Genomic DNA, 23,208 nt, shown 5'->3' on the forward strand with positions numbered 1-23,208 from the left:
GAAGCAGAGCTCAACTGAAGGGCAGCCTGTTTTGTTCATTTCCCAAATGGCAAAAGCGGAAAACCTAAAATAAGGATCTTCTCCTAGGACCCGGCTGGCTCACTAGACCCTCATCCTTGGCTGAAGCCCAGATTTTCACTTTGCCTCTAGAAAGAGCAAATCCTAAACTTTGACCAGAACTCACCTTAGAATCTTGTGTGTTATACTTGTTTTCAATCCCGTAGATCTCCTGAAGAAGGTAGCTGACCCCATCTACCTGAATAGTGAACAGTGACGTCCAAGAATAGGCTTATTACTGAGAGACAAGAGCAGAAGCCTTGCCCCTCCCCATGGTAACCCAGGACTACCGATTCACAATGAAAAAACTCAAGGGCTCAGACAGATAAAGAATGCCTTTATTTACTTATGTTTGCATTTGAGAGGGGAAAGAAAATCAAGGGTCTTGCTCACCCACTATTACATCCAAGAGGGAACATACAATTTTGCAAACTGACAGTCTGTGTATTCAGCTCACTATTACAGACTATTACAGCACTGGCTCTAGAGGATGGAGGGATATCTGTCAAATGAAGCACTCACTGTGGAAGATTTCAGTTTAAATGCTATAAAAATGATGGCAAGGATGGGCTGAAGCGTGTGGCTCAGTTGGGAGTGCGTGCCTAGAATGCATGAAGCGTAGCACCACATGAACTTGCTGTGGTAGTGCATGCCTGTAACCCCAGCAATGGAAAGATGGAGGCCAGAAAATCAGAAGTTCAATGTCATCTGTGGCTCCATACGTAAAGGCTAGTCTGGGATACGAGAGTAAAAAAAAAAAAAAAGCTAAAAGAACAGGGAAGGAAAAAGTGAAAGAGGGAAGAGGAGAGCTATAAGCCAGGTGTGGCGGCACAAACCTGCATCCCAGCACTGGGACGCTAAGGCAAGAGGGCTGCATGAACTTGAGGCCAGCCTGGGCTCCAGACTCCACTCAAGAAGAAACGATAAAGACAGGGAAATGCAGGACCTGCCTGGCAAAAGACACCCACAGCACACGGCCAGACATGAGCCACCTTCATTAGGGCCACCACATATTTTTCTATTTTATAATAAAAGATTTATTCATTTTTGTTTTATGTGTTTGTGTGTGTATTTGAGCTTACATATGTGCAACATCTATGTGCAGGTAGGTGCTCACGGTGGCCCCAGAAAGGTGTCAGATTCCCTGAAAAGGCAGCTACAAGCAGTTGTGAGTTACCTGATGTGGGTGCTGGGAACTGAAGGCCCTTGGGAAGAGCAGCAAGTGCTCTTAACCACTGAGCCATCTCTCCAGCCTCTCCCTCCCATTTCTTTTTTACGTTTTTAGTTATCACTATGTGCATGTGTGAATATGGGTAAAGACATGTGGAGATCAAATGGACAGCTTGCAGGAACAGGTTCTCTCCTTTCCACCATGGGATCAAACTCAGGTCACCAGACTTTATGGCAAGAGCCTTTATCTGCCGAGCTATTGTGCTCCACACACCCTCCCCATTTCTAATTACAGCAGAAATTGCCCTCTGGTTCTGTTCCTTTTCTGTTTTGATTTTTGTTTGTTTTTGAGATGGGATCTTGTTCTGTTGTTCCAGTGGCCCCAACGTCCAGAGCCAGAAGAGTTTCCTGCCCCTCCCCAGGGCATCTTGCATGTCAGGCAAGAGTTCTACCACTGAGCTCTGGCTCTAGCCATAAAGAACTGTTTTTGCAACAGTCTCTCTACAGCACAGGCTGGCCTCCAAACTTAAGGTCTCCATGCTGCAGCCTCCCACTGCAACACCACACCCAGCGAAGGACTGAATTCTTGTTAAGTTTCTTTGTGTGCTGGCGACTGAACCTAGGAACTTGCACATGCTAGGCAAATGGTCTATCACCAGACTACAACCCCATTTCATTCTTCGATTTTTCATATGGGTTCTCTCACCATTTTGCCCAACTTGGCTTCAGCGTCCTGAGTAGCTGGGATCACAGGCATTAGTATCCACATTCAGCTTAGTCCTATTTATTTTCTCCTTTTAAAAAATTTAAATCTTCCCTTCCCTCTTTTTGTTTTGTTTCGTTTGTTTTATGATTCAAGGTTTTTCTGCGTAGCCCTGGCTGTCCTGGAACTTGCTCTGTAGACGAGGGTGGCCTAGAACTCAAGGATCCATTTGTCTCTGCCTCCCAGTGCCGGGATTAAAGGTATAATCACCACACCCAGCTCTATTTCTCCCCATCATCTTTCTCCTCCTCCTTCCTTCCTTTTTTTTTTTTTTTTTAAAGATTTATTTATTTATTATGTATACAATGTTCTGCCTGCATGTATGCCAGTGCACCAGAGGAGGGCACCAGATCCCACTATAGATGGTTATAAGCCACCATGTGGTTGCTGGGAATTGAACTCAGGACCTCTGGAAGAGCAGACAGTGCTCTTAACCTCTGAGCCATCTCTCCAGCCCCTCCTTCCTTTTTTTGAGACAAGGTTGTCCTAGAACTCACTTTGTAGACCATGCTCAAACTCACAGAGAGTGAGTTCACCTGCCTCCTGAGTGCTAGGATTAAAGACATGTGTCACCGGGCTTGGTCACCACTTTTTTCAAACCATCTTTTTTTAAGCTCAGGTTGGCCTGGAACTTACTGTAGCTAAAACCAGTCTAGAGCTCCAGGTACTCTTCTTGCCTCTGCCTCCCTAGTGCTAAAATGACAGGTATAAGCCGCCACACCTAGCATCTCCTCCCCTCCTTGCCAAAGCCACTGGCTCTGCTTGGTCCCCTAACCCTCCATGACATCTCCTCCTACTATTGTAAAAGTGCTAAGTGTTGGTACATGGTGGAGGCAAGGCCTCCCAGCAGACGTGCAGATCCTGATGATCATGGGGGGGGGGGGGGGGGGATGGCAATAAGCTGAAGTTTGGAAGAGGAATGCTAGGATAAATTATGCTACGGGCTCTAATTGGCCCTGAATTAGGCCCAATCCTTTATCCCTTAGTTTGAAATGCTTGTCATCATGGCATTTTAAGCAAAAAGAGTTCTCCTTCACCCTAATGTCAGGAGACAAAACTTCTTCTGTCACTTCTAAAGATAACTGTGGCCTAGGAGGCACCAACAATTCCAAAACAATAAAGGCACTAAAAGTCAGTGTTCCTTTCGGACCACCCAAGTAGTTTCTAACAGACAGAAGTGATCCCCTTCCAAAAATCTTCTTCTTTGATTAAAAGAAAGAACAGGGAAAGGAAACAAGAGTACATAGTTTTAAAAAGTTTAAAAACTCATGAAAAAAGAAAAAGAAAGGGCAAATGCTAAGAGTTGCTAGCCCTCAAAAACTTACCACTTGCTTCTGCTTGAGGGGCTTGACACAGAAGGTCCCGTCTGTGTGCTGGGATAAAAGCACGATGTTACAACCAGAAGGGAGGGCAGAGCGCATTCTGTATGCTGTTGCTACTTATCACACGTGCTAGGGCTTTCACAGGAGCTAGAGACTCAGAAGGTAGTTACAGACTCAAGGGTAGAATGGTGATCAGCTAAACCCACTCATTTGGTAAAGGGGACACTAAGGTCTAAGGGTCTGAAGAGCATGGCAATGGGGTAGCCTAGCTAAACTTCCTGAATGTAACTCCAGTGTGACACTCTTTCAGCAGAGGGGCAACATGAGAGAGAAGAGCAAAACAAAATTGCCTACCTTCTCAAATGTGCCCAGAAGTACATGGCAATGGCCAAAATACTCTGAAAGAAACAGGCAAATGGTTAAAGAAGGCCAAACAACACAGCCCTAGCCCTTTCCAGACCCACAGTTTGGTAGGTCAGTGGTGCTGGGCTGTCACCAGCAAGGGCATGTTATAAATACCATTATAAACCCCACTCCTCAGAGCAGGGTGGGAAGGGAAGAGCAGAGACCTGGCTGACTGAGACCCACAGAGGTGTGTGGCTCTGGGCCAGAGCTTCTGCTGGACGGTATCAAGAGGGGAGCGAGCAGAGCAAACAGAAGTCTCCTTACCGTCTCCTTCATCTACCACAGCGTGCACCACCAAAGGGTACACCTCTCGGTCCATGTCAAAGCCGAGCTGTGGGAAGAAAAGGAAGCACAGACAGTGCACTCATCGTCTGCCAGAAGGGTGCTGCTCACAGCATCATCTGCACCTGTCCATCAAACCTGCAACTGCCCAGGTCTGTTTAACCGAAGGCTATTTCCTTAGAAAACAAAAATTCAGTAAGATAAAGTTCCCTGTAGCCTGTTTTTCTTTAAGCTTCTCATAGTATTCTCACTAACTGGCTACTTTGGAATAGGAAAATGAACAAGGATAGGTGTGTGTATACACACACACACACACACACACACACACACACACACACACACATATATTTTTTTTTCTTCCCCCCAAGACAGGGTTTCTCTGTGTAGCCTTGGCTGTCCTGGACTCACTTTGTAGACCAGGCTCGTCCTTGAACTCACAGTGATCTGCCTGCCTCTGCCTCCTGGAGTGCTGGGAATACAGGTGTGTACCACTGCACCTGGTTAGGTACACTTTTTTTTTTTTTTAATTTATTTAATTGGGGTTGGGGATTTAGCTCAGTGGTAGAGCGCTTGCCTAGCAAGCACTAAGGCCCTGGGTTTGGTCCTCAGCTCTGGAAAAAAAAAAAAAAAGAAATTTATTTAATTTTATTTTATGTACATTAGTGTGAAGGTGTCAGATCCCTTGGAATTGGTGTTATAGACAGTTGTGAGCTGCCATATGGTTGCTGGGAATTGAACTCAGGTCCTTCAGAAGAGCAGACAGTGCTCTTAAGCACTGAGCCATGTCTCCAGCCCCTGGTTAGGTATATTCTTAATGTGAACGATGAGACCTTTGAAGAACATGAAGGGGCCACCAGGCTTAACAGTTGAGCATGGTATTCCAGCATCTGGACAGAGTCCCTGCTCCTGGTGCAGGTCCTAGGGAAGTGCCTGGACCACCCTGCACTGACTGGAGGGTGAGGAACTTGAGCCAAGGCAACTTACCTCCTCTTCTGTCCACTCCGAGGGGTCCACCGTATGGGAGGGCAGGCAGAACTGCTGGCACACGCCTCTCTTGTAGTGCACAGTTTCCGACTGCAGGCTGGTGTCTTTTGGAATGTAGCTATAGATAAAGTGGGAAGTAGAGCTAAAGTTAGAATTCAGCCCAGACAGTCTGACAATTCCTACTGCCCCATGCCTGTTCTCAATTTCCAACACACTAGCACAGGGAAGACTTTATGCTGACCTATTTCTTTTCCTCTAGCCTGGTACTATTACTATTACTAAGTTTACATATTTAATCCACACATCCACAGGAAGGGAGCAAAAAAAAAAAAAAAAAAAAAAATTGAAAAAGAAATCTGAATTCAAGGTCCAGATCCTCCCTGGTTGTAGAAACAGAATGCTTTTCTTCCTGGTGGGCACAGAAGGCTGGGAAGCAAGTAGCTCACCTGCTATGCTCTCTTACCTGGCAATACCATTCTGGAATTCTTCAGTGGCCTGATAGTAGATGGTGATGGCTACTCGGGCATCCGTGTCAAAGGTGAACTCGACATTGTAATAGACCTTAGCTTTCCCTGCCTCCTCTCCATGGCTCTTCACTTCCTCAGCACATCTGGGAAATCACAAAGACAGCCTTTGGGGGCAGTGGACCAGGATTTTGTTGGTTTCTTTTGTTTTTTTGTTTGTTTGTTTGTTTGTTGAGACAGGTCTTTCTGTACAGCCCTGGCTGTCCTGGAACTCACTCTATATACCAGGCTGGCCTTGAACTCAGAGATTGGCTCGCCTCTGCCTCCTGCTGGGATTTAAGGCTTCTGCCACCATTGCCAGGCATGGATCAGGATTGTAAGATTTACTCTTTGGGGCTGGAGAGTTGGCTCAGCAGTCAAGAACACAGGCAAGAGCACCCCAGCGGACTGGGGTTCAATTCCAAGAACTCATATGGCAGCTGACAACTCTCTGTAGCTCTGCTTCTACAGGTCTGGTACCCTCACGGACATACATGCAGACAAAACAGCAAAACAAACAAACAAACGAATAATAACAAACCCGCCGTTACTTTTCTTTAGCCCCCAAACAATGCTGCATACTTCCCTGTGTGGTCATTAACATGTTTGTGTCTACACTGTAACTATCACAGGGTCATCTTTGGGGGCATTTAGGAAATTTACTAAATCTCACAATTTATGTGAGTGCTTATGCCAGAACCCTGCTATTTTTTACTTTAATCAGGGTTATTAACCACATGGCTGAGTTTCCACGTGTTAGAAACCAGCAAGCTTTCCTCCTCTGCACTACAACCTCTTCTGGACATCTGGGCATATGGGCATCTGACCGCATTTCTAAATAGCAAGCCCAGTTATTGGGTCTTGGTTTGTCAGTCTTAGATACCATCTACTTCGTATTATAGACACAGTTTGTCTTGTTGTCTTCTTCCTCACTCTCTCCACTGAGTTCTGCAGTCCCCACACTGTACTGCACCTAGAGGCTTTGTAAACTGTGATTTCAGAAATGCTATTCACAGCCTGACAGAGCGAGCTATGGTTGGGTTTCTTTTCCTGCCTAACTCCCTGCAAGCAGGACTCACCATGGCCTTCTTAGTCTTGGCTTTTCATATCCTGAATTTCACATCCAGATGCATAGCTGGTTTACTTATTGTTCTCCCCCCCGCCCCCGTGTCTTATGGTGAAGCCCAGGATGGTGGCCTCAAACTCTATTCTCCTGCCTTCACCTCCTGACTGCTGAGACTGTAAGTGTACATGATTTTATATTCCTAAGTCAAACATCTCATTACTGCATAAGCCTGGGGTATCTGCAAACTTCCTTTGTTTTCAGAGCCACAGAACAGAGATAACATTTAAATGCCAGGGCAGGTAAAAAGTTCTTTCTGTACAGAACAGTGCCCATATTCCAAAGAACACAAGCATGATAAGGACTCCTCTTAGGGCCCAGTGCCTCAGCAGCACCTGGCAGCTGGCAGCCTTTATCCTGAGCTGGAGGCTATGGGCCTGGCAGGAGCTGCTCTTTGACTCCCATGGAGTAGCTGTTGCCTGAGTCCTGGGAACGTACTTGACAAGCCTCAGCGTGTCCTTTCGGATGTTGATCAGGCTTCTCAGAGTCTTCACAGGTTCTTGGGGAGGTGGGGCAGCGTAGGGAAACTGTCAGAAACAAAGTGGGAGAGGCAGTGTGTTCATAAATGCCGTAACTATCCCCAAACGGAACAGGGCTCCTGGGTGGACAAAAACAGCCCTGTGCGGAGAGGCAGGAAGGAGGAGTCACACAGCTACCTGAGGAGGCAATGTCTAACATAGCAAGTCAGCTTGCTCAAGGTCATGGCTAGCGGGAAAATCAGGTTCAATATGGTGTCAAAAATGCACAATTTGTCTGCTTTCTCCCTTTAAATAAAGCTTATTTGGGTTAGTGTTCAACACTCGAAGAATCAATTAAAAAAAACTTTCAATAAAACTCTAAATGCCAAAGGACTTGCTGTGGCCAAGTTAACCACAAAGAGCTTTTCCATTTGGCCTCAGATGACAGGGAGGGACTCCAAGCCTTCAGAGAAGATACCCCATATCTCAAGACTTTAGGGAACAAGAAAAGACAGTATCCCATCAGGCATGCAGGGCAGAAGCTTTCAGACACCGAAGAACAAATCCCCTCAGCTCAGCACATAAAGAAACTTGTTAACCCTGAGCTAGAAGGGGATCTGGGGGTCATGGAGGCTGATGGCGCCATCATTCACACACACTTACTTAGCACTGGCTTCATCATTCACACACGCATTCACACGCACACGGTCCTGGCTTCATCACGCACACACACTTTCTTTCCCCGTCTGGATGTCTAGATTCAGAGTTCTGAGATAGCAATAAAGGAGAAACAGAAAACTTTCACTGCAGATGCCTAAAAATGTTCTCAGTACCCTTGTTCTTTGGGCAATATGTTCAAGGATCTACCAACATGCAATGCTTAATGACACAAGAATTCCTAGGGCGGGGAGGCACTCTGCTACTGCCAGGACATCACAGAGTACACTCGCACACTGAGATGGCTCTGAGTAGGCTAGGCAGTATTATCTTACAGGACCCCCATCATATATGCCGACGGTCCCTGAGGGAACTCTCATTAGGCTGACTATGGTTCACAGGAAGCCTACTACTGGTCTCAGCAGTTCTGCAGTATACCTTGGGTCTTCTAGCTCAAGAACTGGATCTCCACAGGGCTGGTTCAAAAAACAGGACATCATATGTTCTAATCCTGTTTTCACAGACATTGCCTGAATGTGGTTATTTTACTGGGAAACAACCTAGTAATATAAAGTAAAGTACATCTGACTTTCAGTGCTGTCGGTGTGATTGCTGATAACTCACATATTCAAACAGGACCCTAAGAAAACACATTCAAGTGCTAGTGGTGGTGGCATATGCCTTTAATCCCAGTACTAGAGAGGCAGAGGCATGCAGATCGTGAGTTTGAGACCAGTCTATACACAGAACAAGTTCTAGGACAGCCAGGGCTACACAGAGAAACCCTGTCTTGAAAAAAAAAAAAGTGTCAAGCTAGGTGTACCTAGTTTCAAGCTAGTCTTAAATAGTCAGTTGGATGTGGTGGTATATTCCTGAAATACCTACACAGGGGAGGTAGAGCAGAAGAAGATGAAGATTATCTATTTTAAGGTACATGGTGAGTTCCAGGCCAGATTGGCCTATAAGGCCCCAGGCATGGTGGCACACGCCTTTAGTCCCAGCACTTGAGAGTTAGAGGCAAGAGAATCTTAATGAGTTCAAGCCCAGCCTATATCCTGAGCTCCAGGATAGCCAGGACTACAAAGAAAGACCCTATCAAAAACGAAGAAAGAAAAGAAAGAAAGAAATAGAGAAGAAAGGAGGAAAAGGCAGGAGTAATTTTCTTCAGTGATATGAATGCTAGTTAGCTGCCAATGCTCCAGTAAATACCATCCACCAAGTTGATGTACTCAACTCTAAACTCAGTAATCAAAAGAGAGGAGGGGAGAGGGGGGGAGGAGAGGAGAGGGGAGGAGAGGGAAAGAGGAGAGGAAAGGAGAGGGGGAGGAGAGGGGAGGTGGAGAGGGGAAGGAAGGAATGGAGGCAGAAGGAAAGGTTGCTGGGAAGAAGAGGTTCAGAGGAATGGGAATGGGATGAATATGACCAAACACAGAATGATATGTATGAAACTGGGTAAATGTTTACACCCCCTCAAAACCCTCCAAAACCATCTATCTAAATTTGCATTCAAACTGTTCTCTCTGTAGGCATTACACACCAAAAGTTTACTTTGTAGTTGTTTTTGTTTTGTGTGAAACGGTATCTGTTCTTTTGGCTTTGTAGTTTAGGCTGGCCTTGAACACCCTATTCCCTTGCCTTAGCCTCTTATATAGCTTAGATTACAGATACACACCACAATACCTGGCCTGTAACTTTGTACTCATTTTATTTTGTTTTTGGTCTTTCAGGACAGGTTTCTCTGTGTAGCCTTGGCTGTCCTAGACCAGGCTGGCCTGGAACTCAGAGATCTGCCTGCCTCTGCCTCCTGATACTGGGATTAAAGGCATGCGCCACCAGTACTCAGCTGCAAGCAGAAACCTTTAAAAACAAAATGTACACACTCAGTCATAATTTTATCACTCACAATATCAAAGTTAGTAGAAATGTTTTTTTTTTTTTTCTAGAATGTACTCCTGCCCCTTCTTTACTGCGAGGTTTCAGTGTGTATGTGACTAGATGGCCTCTTCTTCATTTTAAAGACACGGCAAACGTTTCTAAAGTCCACAATTTTGATGCCATGTAGAGATAACTGCATGCTTTATTTAATCAGTTGGTTTTCCTTTTAGCTGATATGTGTTGTACATGTCCTGTCCCTGAATTCTGCATGCTTGTTTGATTACTTCTTTGGGAAAAATTCCTAGTAGCGGAATTACTGGATCAAAAAGTAAGCATATTTTTAAGACTTTAAAAGCCATTTTGCCAAACTACTCCGTGTGCAGTGTAACAGGAGGCTTTAATACAGGGAAACGGAAATTCTAGCCCAGCTCCCATCTGTGGCCCATTTCTTCACCCCCTACTTTCTAGGCTGTTATACTAAAGGAATTTAAAACAATTTTAAAATAAGCTTAAGCAAAAAGTAATTAGGCAGAAAAATCTGACACAAATGCTAAATCTGTTCTAAAGCCAAAATAAATGACTCTGGGGATTAAAATTTTTTTTCTGGAGTAGCAAAGTAATCATTTCATTTGTGCAGGTGTTGGGCCCTTTCACTCTTGTGGAGAAAACAGAGCCCTGATATAAAGGGCCTTAAGGGCCCTTATTTATTTATTCATTTATTTATTTAAAAAAAAGGTTTATTTATTTTACATGAGTGCTCTATTTGCATGTTCACCTGCAGGCCAGAAGAGGGCATCAGATTTCAGTATAGATGGGAGCCACCAGGTGGTTGCTGGGAATTGAACTCAGGACCTCTGGAAGAGCAGCCAGTGCTCTGGGCCATTTCTCCAGCTCCCTTTACTTACTTTTCTGAGACAGGGTCTCTGTGTAGTCCTGGCTGCCCTGGAACTCGCTATGTAGACACACATGATCCCCCCGACTCTGCTTCCCAGGATTATTAGAGGTGTGGGCCACCACCACACAGTTTGTACTACATTTTTGTTTGTTTGTTTGTTTTTGTTGTTGTTTTTCAAGACAGGGATTCTCAGCCCAGAGTGGTAGTGAGTTCGAGGCAGCCAGCCTGGCCTAAAAAGTGAGTCCAGGACGGCCAAGGCTGTATACATAGAGAAACCCTGTCTTGAAAAACTAAAAAAAATAAAAATAAAAAGACAAGACTTCTCTGTGTAGCCTGGCTGCCCTGGACTCGCTTTGTAGAACAGGCTGGCTTTGAACTTACAGAGATCTACATGCCTCTACTTCCTGAGTCCTGGGATTAAAGGAATGTGCCACCACCTCCTGGCTTTATGTAGTAAAATCATAATGGGCTTATGAAGGTCCCTAAATACAGGATAAGGAAATGAGGCTCAGGTACCCTCAATTTAACTTTTTAAACAAAATGCTTTGGTAAAAGCAAATCCTCCTAGTGGGATCAAGTGTGGATAATTTTCACACAACAAAAAAGATACAAGTAAATATTTAACTGAGCATCTACTATTGCCATATAATTTGGATACAGTCTCCTCCCACTTGACTTCCGTATGTATGTATATATTTATGTGTGTGAAGGTGCATGTGGGGGGGGTGTTTGTATATATATGTGTGTGCATGCAGTAGAGGCCAAGGGGCACCTTCAGCTGTTACTCCCCAGGAGCCATCCACATTTTTTTTTACAGGCTCTCTCACTGGCCTGGAGCTCACTGACTTGATTAGTCAAGCTGGCCAGTGATCCCTAGGGACCACATCTTCACCTCCCATCGCTGGGACTTCCAGCATGTGCTATCATGCCTAGCTTTTGTATGTGGATTCTTGGGACTAAGCTCAGGCCCTTAGCACACTACCAACGGAGCCATCTTCCCGTCCTCATTCTACTTTATTCTTTTACATTATGGTAAAATACATGTAACACGACATTATGTGTTAACTACATCCATGTGTACAGTTCAGTGGCATGAATTACATTCTCATGTCTGTTGTCCAGCCAGAGCCACCATCCCATCCAGCCCTAGGTCAATATACCCTTATTTCCTATTGCTAAGATGAAGCAAGTCCTAAGATGAGGCAAGTCCCCTCCCAGAGCAGCCTGCGAGCTCCTGGAGGAGCGACTAATAAAGGAAAGCAGCTCAGAATCAGATGGCCAGGAAAGCAGCTCAGAATCAGATGGCCAGGAAAGCAGCTCAGAATCAGATGCCGACTGAGCAAATGCAGAACGCCAATATCAACAGCCTCCTTTGGCAGATAAAAAACCAGCCAAGACTAGGCGAATGGCTCAGTGGGAGAGTACTTGTCTAGCTTGTACAAGGCTTCGATTTAGTCCCTGATACCGTAAGAAAGAGAAAAGCAGCGGAGATGCAAAAGGTCCTGAAGCTAAAGAACAGTAGGTACAACGATGACTGAAATTGATAAGCACGTGGGAAAAAAAATCAAATCATTTCAAACAGTCCCAAGCTCCATGCAGGTTCTGAAAGCTCCTCAAACACTCTAGACCACACCATTATGCTTAGACAGCAGCACGTACAAAAGAACATGGAGTGCTCCCTCCTTCTACACTGTCACAGGAGTACTGCAGGTCTCACCACACAGTTTTCTTAGAGCACGGCATGGCAAGACGTCCTTGTCTATAAGATTTTTTTTTTAATTTGTTTTGTTTTTTGAGACAGGGTTTCTCTGTGTAGCTCTGGCTGTCCTAGAAAAGAAGCCGCAGAAGACAGCAATTCACATGTGGGGCTTGGCGGCGCTGGAGGACACTGCAGCTTGCCCCAGATGCAGGAAGCCGTGTTCCTGGTGGAAAGAGCAAGGGCATTTACACACCTGGTCAGCGTTCTCACTACAGCAGAGCACTCAGCGTGGGGGCACAGAGTGCTGGGTCAAGCAAACAATCTGAGATGACTGAGTCCCAAAGATTGCGAGCCCAATACCAGAGCGTAATTCCAGTTCGCCCACTGACCTCATGTAGTGGATCCAGGGGCCTGCCAATCCAGGCACGCCGCCTGTGTCTGCAGGGCAAACATCCCCTTGGCCTTCTATCCTGGTGTGATTTCCTCGTACAAGCGTCTTTCTTACACCAGGAAGGTGCCACCTGGTGCCTGAAGACAGAACTGCCGCCTCAGGCCTTCGTCTGAGCAGGTGTGCAATGCCCGTGCTTCCACATAGATGTAGACAATCACACGCTTTGAATCTTGCTTATATCCTGGTGATCTCAAACATCTCTCTAACCTTCTTAAATATGAATGAAAGAAATTCACTTTTGCCATTGAAAATATGGTCATAGTACAAGTTAGACAAGAACAAAATTGGCTGGGTAAAGTAGCACATGGTTCTAATCTCTATTTCTGAGGTGGAGGCGGGAGAATCAGAGTGCAAGGTCAACCTCAGCTATACAAAAAGTCTGAGGCAAAGCTGGCCTCAAAAAAAAAAAAAAGAGACAAAACCAAAAGCTAGTATTTTACTCCATTTGTAAAGTATTGAGCAATTCCCAGTTGTCTATAAAGGAAGACTATGACTCATTCATAAAAATGAATAATTAATTTCAATAAAAACTTTCTCTGTAAGGTTTATTTGTGTGTATGCGGAGGTGTCCTTGGCAGCCAGAAGCAGGCTTCATGTGCCTGAGAGCTGGAGCTACAGGCAGTGTGAGCAGTCTAACGTGAGTGCCGGGAGGGAATCGAGCGCCAGGCAAGAACAGCAGGTGCTCTCAGAGGCTGGGCTCTTTCTCCAGCCCCAGCGGCTCGTGCCTCTGTGCTTCAGGGGCGGCACACATGCAGCATGAGGAGTGTGAGCTGTGGACTGTCCCTGGCGCTCCTCAGAAAAACTCAAGTGTGCAGGCTGCCTTTCTTTCTTTCTTTCTTTTTTTCCATCTGACTGCTTCATTGATCAGAATGCTCTGGCCTTTCTCTACTTCATAGAAACCATTTATATTTTGTGGCCACTGTGGAACAGGAACATCATCAAAATGAGGGGAACAAGAGGGCGGGCTCGGCAGTTAAGAATACTTGTTCCTCTTAAAGAGGAGCTGGGTTCAATTCCCTGTACCACACAGTGTCTCAGAATTAACTGTAACTACAGTCCCAAGGGATCCAGATGCTCCTCTGACATCTGTGTGCAGACAACACACCCATACACATAAAATAATAAAAATAAATTGTAAAATCTAAAAGATAAACAGTTGAGCAAGTTTGTATTCTAACTGAAACTTAAGTGAATTTCAGTTCAATCCCTAGTGTCTAAAAAAAGAGAAAGGAAGGGTGGAAGGAAGGAAGCAAGGAAGCAAGGCAGGCAGGCAGGCAGAGAATTATCACTTTGAACACTCCAGAAACAAAGGAGGGTGTCAAGATGCATCAGTGAGAAAGCAGGTGGGGCATGCTCCAGAGCACGGAGCCGCAGCCAGCAGCCGTGTGCGTGCCCCTGCTCTGCTTCCCACTTCATGCTGATTCTGAAGCTCTGGCTGAGGCCCACCTGGGGTCGCTGAAGTGCTCTGCAGCTCCACTGTGATACAGATGCTCTGAGATGGGGACAAGGGATCCATACTTTGTTAAACATACCAGCTGATTCTACAGCACACAGGGCAGGGACCACGCTGGAGGAACAAACCCACTACATTCTCTATCTCACTGTGTTTCATTACGGGAGAGGATACACGCGTGTGCGGTTCTTTTTTAAAAAATGTTTCCTTACCTTAAAAAGCAAGAAATGTTTATTAGGAAAAGATGTAGATCTTGTCAAAATAGAGAGAGTACAAAATGAAGCTGTCCACACCCTCTCCTAAGCATATCACAACACACACAATTTTATGTTTAGAGCCAGACAGGCCCAAACTCATGATCCTCTGCTTCAACCTCCCAAATGCTGTGAGAATAGAAGCGTACAACCAAGGCCACTTTACATGTATTCTTTTAGATTTCTTTATGTGTATGGGTGTTTGGGTTTTTTTCTTCTTCTGCAAGTATGTGTTCCATGCCTGGGGCCCGCAGAGGCCAGAACATGTTTTATTGTTGGTGTCTGCCTGCGTGTGTATCTGTGTATCACATGTGTGCCTGGTGCCCACAGAGACCAGAAAGGGTATCAGCTCCCCTGGAACCGGAGTTACAGACAGCTGTGAGCTGCCATTTGGATGCTGGAAATAGAACTTGTGTCCTCTGGAAAAGCAGCTAATGCTTTAAACCACTAAGCCAAATCTCTAACCCTGAGTTTATTTTTCAATATTTTTTCAAAGATAGATCATCCAGTTTACACTCTGCTCTTCTCTGCGCTTAATGATGCATATTTCCTACAACTGCTTCTTTCTTTCTTTCTTTCTTTCTTTCTTTCTTTCTTTCTTTCTTTCTTTCTTTCTCTTTCTCTCTCTCTCTTTCTTCTTTGAGACAGGGTCTCCATTGTGTAGGGCTGGCTGTCCTGGAACTCACTACGTAGGTCTATAGACCAGGCTGACCTGGAATCCACACAGATCCACCTGTCATGCAGCCTTAACTTCATTGTTTGTTTCCGTGTGGTTTTCTTGTTTGGTTGGTTTTGGGGTTTTTGGTAGGGGTTGGGGGAAGGGAAGTGGGGGAGCACAGATCTTACTATGTGACCTCCGGTGTCCTGGAACTTACAATGCAGCCCTAGCTGCCCTCAAACTCCCAGAGATCTGCCCATGTCTACCCCCAAGGGCTGGGGTTAAGGTATGTACCGCCACACCCTCTCCTCCCCCTCATCTCTCTGTTTTTTTGAGACGGGGTTTCTTTGTATAGCCTTAGCTGTCCTAAAACTACCTCTGTAGGCCATGCTGGCCTTGAACTCACAGAGATCCCCCTGCCTCTACCTGTTAAAGGCGTGTAATATCACCTGGCTCATTTCTTTTTCTTTCTCTCTCTCTCTTTTTTATTTTTTTCCAAGACAGGATTTCTCTGTGTAGCCTTGGCTGTCCTGGACTTGTTTTGTGTCCAGACTGGCCTGAAACTCACAGAGATCCGTCTGCCTCTGCCTCCCTGAGGGCTGGGATTACAGGCATGCATCACCACACCCAGCTCTGGCTCAATATTTTTTAAAACTTTGTTTTACTCATACTTCCAGAAGCATTAACTACTCAAATGTTAACATTTTGTGTAAACAGAAGTTATTAAACCTAGAAAGCTATTACCTTATCTATAAATCTTCAAACTTCACTACTTTTCCGCACTAATATCCTTATCTAAATTTCATATAACCCCCCCCCCAACTTCATAAAATCAAAGTGTTTGAACATATAGAAAAGTTTAGGTAGTTCTGTAGCGGTGGCCAGAACATAACCTGGAAGCTACATTAACAACAGGCAAGCTGACATAGTGGCACACGCCTTTAATCCCAGCACCTGGGAGGCAGAGGCGCATGGATCTCTGAGTTCAAGGTCAGCCTGGCCTACACAGTGAGTGCCAGGACAACCAGAGCTACATAGTGAGACCTTGTCTCAGAAACAAACTAGCAAACAAAATCAAAATGCTACAGCCCAGCTTGGTGGTATACTCCTGTAATCCCAGCACTTGGGAGGTAGAGGCAGAATCAGGAGTTCAAAGCAACATAGTAAGCTTAAAGCCAACCCGCTATCTCAGACCTATCTTGGGATGGGGGTGGGAGGAAGATAGCAGTATGTTTGTTATTGTGCTCTGCCCCTTCCAGTGTACTAGTCTTTAATAAATTAATTAAATGATTTTTAAAAATCATGGTCCATTTTCTCTCATGAGGTTCTCAGTAGAGAACAGTTTAGTCCCCACTTGAAAACTGTGATGAGAATATGGACTTGCTATTAGCCAGCCATATCCGTGAGACAGACTGTCCTGCCTGCTGTAGACCAGAATAAATGTTCTGTATTAGCTGCTTATAATAAACCCCCTTTTCACTCATTTTTCGCTGGATCAGCAGTTTAAGAAGATGTAGTCACCAAAGCAACAAGATGCAAAAACTTCCACCACTATGAAGATGACCCCAATAGACTGTCACAGAATGCCTTTGAACAAAAATGCTGTGTTTGGATTTGGCTACCAAAGAAATTCACCAAGAAAGCAATCTCTGTGCTATTCTACTAACTAGGCTGCACTGTCCCCTGGCAGTAAGCACAGGACCAATGTCATAGCCATATGACATCACACCTAATGTTGACCTTTCCCAAAATACTTAATTAAGCAACTCTCTGTTAACATACTAAGTGACAAGGATGTGAAAACAGCCTATCTCAGAGCAAGGCAAACATAAATTATGCACATCTTGTTTGATGACATCCAGGCACACTTTCTCTCTTCTCAGGGTTTGTCTTTTGACTCATCACCACTCTGACTCTACACAGCTATGTGGATTGCTTAGTGACAAACAAAACTCACTGGATTCCAGGTCCCTCAAAGAAGACCCCTCCCTTCTTCTCAGCAGATTAAAACACTACCTCGTCATATGACGGCTCTAAAGGACTGCCCTCAGAAGATGGGCCGCTGCTAGTTACAACGGCATCTTGACTAAGAGCAACTAATTTTAGGTGGAGATAAATGGGGAAAGCAGACACTCAAGTCTTCCGTCCAGTGACGGGTGATGATTCACGGCTAGAACCTCTCCTCTCAGAAAGGCTACCCTTCCTCCACACACTTCCTGACTCTCAGCAGGGGCCTGGTAGTAACACAGCTCACAAACAAAAATCTCTTTTCAAAGAGAAGACTCTGAAATGCCTGACAGTGTACATGAAGCATGTGCTCAGAGAGACTTCTTTTGACTTACTCTTTGCATGCCATTATGATCCTGAGCTTTAGCTGCGCATGGTGGCTCCTGCCTGGAATCCCAGTACTTCTGAGGCAGAAGCAGGAAAATTGACAATTTGAGACCAGCCTGGTCTATGGAGACCTGGTCTCATACAAACAGACAATCAGACAGACAGACAGAACAAAGGGCCATGCTCCAAATGTAAACAAATTTAAAGCAAAGACAGTACAACAGGTAAGTCATTCTTTAAGATGGCTCTGTGGGGGGAAGCACTTGCCGCCAATCCTGACAGCTGCGCTGTATCCCAAGTGCCCGCACAAGAGGAGAGAGAACATCTCCTGTGAGCTGCCCTCTGACCTCCATGTGAGTGTGGCGGCACCTCCCAACCCCACCACATACACCACACACACATCAAAATCCCTAATAAGCAGGTGTAAGAAAAACAGGTCATTTATAATACTTATCCCCAATATCATCCGTGTAAGTTAAGTTTCTAATTCTCTGCCTGGCCATTTACAAAGATTCTTTTATGCTAGGTAATAACCTGTAAAGAGTGCACAGCTCCATGATTAAGTAGGAAGTCAAGAGTTCAGCAAGAGGATTTAGTGACTGGCCTCTGTCGAAGTATGGAGAGGGGCAATTTTCAGTAAATAAACCTGTACTGTCTGGACCAACTGATGAAGAGTGACCAATAGTGGGTTAAGGAATACTAGGTACCATATGATACAATAACCCAAGGAATGCCTCTGAAATGGCAGCATAAGAAGGACATCACAGCATTCTTTAAAACCTGCAACTCTGCTGGTGTGGTAGGACACACCTCTTTTGCCAACACTCAGGAAGCAGAGGCAGGCTGATCTCTATGAGTTCTAGGTCAGCCTGGTCTAGAGAGTGAGACTGAGTTTAAAAACCTTTTTTAAATTAAAAATCTGTAACTCAAACTTTGAAATAGAAAAACAGTTGTGTGTGGGTTTAGACAAGTTGTTTTACCCTACCAAGCCTCCATTTCCTTATGAATAAAAATATAGTAGGAAATTACCTGATAATTTATGAGATTAAAATTTGTACTGATCAAGATCTAGTAAGAGGGGCCAGTGAGAAGGCACAGTTCGTAAAGTCAGCAAATGCCTAAGCTGGTGACTCAGTGAGTTCACCTCATGGAACCCACATGGAAGGGGAAAACTCCCAAAGGTTATCCCTGACCGTCTCCTTGAAAAGCGTGCATGTGTGCACACAAAGTAAATTAACACATTTTATTTAAAATTATTTTTAAAGACACTTAAGTTCTCCCCACTGGAAATGCCTGGGAGTAGAGAAATATCTGTTTTTAACATCAGATGAGGAAGTGCACACTCTCAATTTTGCGATATAGTCCATTTGCTGTGCTGTTTTTATGCAGTGAAGCTACAGTTTTGCTGCCAAGTAAAAGCCAATTCGTAAAAATATTTTCTTAGGGGCTGGAGAGATGGCGCAGCAGTTAAGAGACCTTACCACTCTTGCAGAGAACCAGGGTTCAGCTGACAGAACCACATGGCAGCTCACATCTGCCTGTAACTCCAGTCCCAGGAGAGCTCTACCCTCTTCTGATGTCCATGGGCCCCTGCACACAGTGGCGCACATAAACTCACACAGGCAAACACATACACATACAAAAATTAAATTAATTTTTAAAAATTATAGTAGCTAGAAAATATGACTGAGGACTATTTTTCACAGTTCATAAATTAGTTCTGCCCTCTAAAAAAAAAGAAGCATATAACTAATTTCTGTATAATGAGAGCTCCTATTTCAGCTGCTTGAGAACAGGCTAGAAAATTAAATATGTATGCCACTTAGCAATGCTGTAAAGGCTTTTTGGCTCAGAAGCCTTAGCCTTTATAGCCTTCAGCAGAATTGTTTCATTAAAATTGACTATATCTTTAAAAGCAGAAGAATTGTTGGGTGTGGTGGTACATGCAATCCTAGCATTCAGAAGGCAGAGGCAGAGGGATCACAAGTTCAAGGCCTGAGTAGTCCCCCCTCTCAAAAAAAAAAGGCAGAGAGATTAACCAAAATTTTCTTTGAAATGTAACATCAGTAAGTACAGTTTCCCGTAAAGGACCACAACGGCAACAGGAAATGGGTGAGTGTGTGTACTCCATTTCAGCATTTTCAAAGGCATTTCGAAGAAATTCCTACAGCCAGATGCTTTAGAGCGCGTCTGCTGAACAGCACAGCTGTTCCCGCTCTCGGCACCGATTTCCAGGCAGAGACTAACCCCACACGACTTTACCTGCGCTGCAGTCAGGGTCTGCACTTGGCTTCCTACTTTCCCCTGTGCACCACAAGTCTGTGTCTGTGTCTGTGTGTCTGTGTGTGTATGTGTGTGTGTGTGTGCGCGCGCGCGCGCCTCTGTAGGACATTATGAGGGGAAAATCCACTCTGAACTCACTTTTGTGCCACCAAGTGATGAGATCAGCACATGCAGAAATACATGCTGGAAGAACCATTGTGTGAGAGAAAGATCTCCAGAAGCGCACAGTGTGTGCCCAGTGTGACTCACTAGACTGTGAAGCCTCTCGGACCACAGGCTGCAAGTGCACAGTTAACACTCAAATATAACTGGGCAAAAAAAGATTATCAAGGAGTTTTATTTTGTGTGACAAGGCCGTGCTGCACAGCCTGGCTGGAACTCACTGCTGTAGAGCAAGGTGGTCTTGAACTTTTAGCATCCTCCCACCTCTGCCCCTTGGGTTCTGAGTGTGCCACAATACTGGACCTGAGGGACAATATTTACTGTTTCTTTGGTACTTGGTATTTCTTATATTTTTGGTTGTGAGCCTCGCCTTTAATGGCTGAACCATTTCTTCAGCCCAAATAGTTGGTATTTCTTAAGCTAAATGATTTAATAACCCACCAGCAGCCACATCAGGGCCTTGTCTGTGTTCTTCCACTGACTTGATAGAGGACACTCAGACTAGTCATTATAAATGCTTCCATGCCCCATCTGGAGAACAAGATTTATTGTCCCTGTCTATCTTATAGGGAGACTTGGATCAAAGAAAAATGCTTTGAAAGCCAAGCCAGAAAAATACAACAGTGATGACATTATCCTCAGTAATTGAGTTCTACTTGGAATGCCTGTTGTTTTTTAATTGTTTTTTTCTTTCATAATGCCACTCTGAAGGTGCCTGCCCACAAATGTGAATACTCACACATATTCACATGATTAAGAACAACAAAAATAGCTGAGCAGTGATGGCACATGCCTTTTAATCTCAGAACTCAGGGAGACAAAGGCAGCAGATCTCTGAATTCAAGGCCAGCCTGGTCTATAAAGTGAGTCCAGGACAGCCAGGGCTACACAGAAAAACCCTGTCTCGAAAAACCTAAATAAATACATCAATCTTTAAAAAGAATATGTAAATGAAATATAAGCAACTAAGTAAAACATAAGCAGTTAAGTATTTCTTACCTACAAATCCCAGAGCACTTAGAGAAAATGCAATCAGAATATAGTTTATTTTACTAGGACCCTGGAGAGATTGTGTTTGTCCCAGAATATTGCAATTTAGCCTTTGGAATTGGGAAGCAAACCTCCAACAGTGATGTAAATTCCAACCTTTGTCAGGTGTGGTGACAAACAGCCAAAGGCCCCATGTGGTTGGCACAGAGCACTGTGCATTGAGTAGCCAGGGGTAGAAGAGATGTCTAATGGCTGAGAAGGGAGAGAATTCCCGACAGCCTGGAATCACCCTGCAGGCCACTGAACACAGGACACTTCCGGTGAGATGGAAGCAGCTTAAGTACAAAGACAAAAACCGTCTCTGCAGGTGACAGCTTGCTGCCTTCTTGACATGACCAAGCTTCCTGTCCTTTGAGATGAACTTTGGCATTGACATAACCCTAGCCCTATGTAGTGAGAATTCTGGGTTCTTTAGAAACCAGCTATGTAATGTGAATATGTTTTTACTTTAGTCCCAGGTGTGGGATATGGAGCTGCTTTGGACTGTCCACAGCAGCTAACTACAATGCATCTCATGCTCTGGCAGGGATGTGATTTTTTTGCCAGCTGCAGATAGTTTAATTCTGGGAACACTTCAGAAGGTATAAATGGGAGAGCGCCAAGAGGGCCTGTGGCAGCTGCTGCTCCCTCTGTTGCTGCTGGTTCCTGCTGCTACTTTTGGTATTGCTGGACTGATGGATTTCTGGTTGCTGGTATTCTGAAGACTGGACTTTCCCCAAGGAATTCAATGCCCTAATTAGGAATAAGTAGTCTACAGAGGTCTATACCTGTTTCCCCCTTTTCCTTTCTCACCTACCTAGTGTTTGGGGGTTGGAAAGGATTGGGGTAAAGTAGTAGATATAGGAAACCAAATAAAATAGCCAAAAAGCCCTGGTACAGCCCTAGGGAGGTTGAGGCAGATCAGCAGATGAAGGTAAGTAAGCCTTGACATGAGATCCTTTCTTTTTTAAAAAAGATATATTTATTTATTATGTATATAAATGCTCTGTTTTCATGCACACAAGAAGAGGAAATATGATTCAGAAATCAGATTACATTACAGATGATCGTGAAGCACCATGTGGTTGCTGGGAGTTGAATTTAGGCCCCCTAGAAGAGCAGTCAGTGCTCTTAACCTCTGAGCCATCTCTCTAGCCCTGATATGGATCCTTTCACCAAACAAAACCTTGAAGAAAACATCAATTACTGTAGCTAGCTAGAAGTTAACACAGATTAAAAAGAATTTTTTTTTTTGCCTCCCTAGTCCTAGGACTAAAGACATTTGACACACGAAGATTAAATTTCTGCTACATGAAGAAGCCTGAGTTTCTGTGGAGCACTCTCCCCCGTGAGACCTGGTGTGATGCCACTCCGCCTTATGTTGGGCTAATGAAATACTAAATCTCACCAAACTCAGCAAAACCACCTGAATTAACCCTGGGCTAACACAACTGAAGCTCAAAAAGCCTAAGAATGTGAAAGAGAGACAAGGAAGCAACTTATGGCAAGACTGAACCCTCTTTTAGAAGGATTTTTGTACTGTACTTTGGAAGCCTTAACTATACTGTTTATTCATTCCCCAATACAGGTAATAAACTATGTACAGTTTACATCTTTTGTTTGTTTTTGAGACAAGGTTTCTCTGTGTAGCCTTGGCTGTCCTGGACTTGCTTTAGAGCAGGCTGGCCTCAAACTCACAGAGATCCACCTGCCTCTGCCTCCCCGAGTGCTGAGATTACAGGCGTGTGCCATTGCACCTGGCTATAGTTTACATTTTAAATGAGGTATCTATGGGGTTAACTCTCATTTTTGAGGTGTAGCTTGGAGAAGCAGTTGAAAATGTGAAGTTAAGCAATGCTTCTGTACTCCCAACCACACAATCTGAAATGTGAAGAACTGAGCCTGGAGAAGGCCTTGCCAGTCACCGCTGCAGCTCACACCTGCATGCGTTTGTGCCTAAGAAGACTCAGCACTCAGGAGAGACTGGGAGAGGAGGTGATCACAGATCTGTATGGAGAGAAGAGACTAAGTGAGACTCTAGCTGGCAGAAACTAGCTGTAGTAAGATTCAGAAGTTGCCTGAGACATTCTGCTTGAACGTGGTGGCATAAGACTATAATCCTAGCACTTGGGAGTCTGTGATCTGAGAAGCAACAAGCTCAGGGCCAGCCAGTCTGTAGACCAGGATTGTCTCAGAGCAAAACAAAACACCAGTGGTTTCTGCAGATGGATCTTGCAGATATATTATCCATCAGCCAGACGGCAAAGAAGATCCACTGTGGGGGAGGGATGTGATAGATGGTCCCCAGCAATCTGTGAATTTTCCTGCAAGGTGAAGAGGAACAGAAGCCATGACATTTAATGCACTGGTTGGTTTGCTGTCTCTGGAACA

The 23,208-nt window shown here is 44.7% G+C and overlaps 1 protein-coding gene across 3 annotated transcripts in view; it reads right to left on the reverse strand.

The window, feature by feature from the left end:
* Rnf157 (ring finger protein 157) overlaps positions 1-23,208 on the reverse strand; it is a 67,658-nt gene that overhangs the window by 18,809 nt on the left and 25,641 nt on the right. For all 3 annotated transcript variants that reach the window (XM_055592155.1, XM_055592156.1, XM_055592157.1), the window contains exons 3-9: positions 7,048-7,136; positions 5,447-5,593; positions 4,984-5,101; positions 3,982-4,048; positions 3,667-3,710; positions 3,316-3,363; positions 185-256 (exon numbers count right to left, since the gene is read on the reverse strand). In XM_055592155.1, coding sequence (XP_055448130.1) covers positions 185-256; positions 3,316-3,363; positions 3,667-3,710; positions 3,982-4,048; positions 4,984-5,101; positions 5,447-5,593; positions 7,048-7,136 — 585 coding nt within the window. The remainder of the gene's footprint in view (positions 1-184; positions 257-3,315; positions 3,364-3,666; positions 3,711-3,981; positions 4,049-4,983; positions 5,102-5,446; positions 5,594-7,047; positions 7,137-23,208) is intronic.

This window comes from Psammomys obesus, unplaced genomic scaffold, assembly GCF_907164565.1.
Source record: "Psammomys obesus unplaced genomic scaffold, mPsaObe1.curated_primary_1811, whole genome shotgun sequence".
Classification (NCBI taxonomy): domain Eukaryota; kingdom Metazoa; phylum Chordata; class Mammalia; order Rodentia; family Muridae; genus Psammomys; species Psammomys obesus.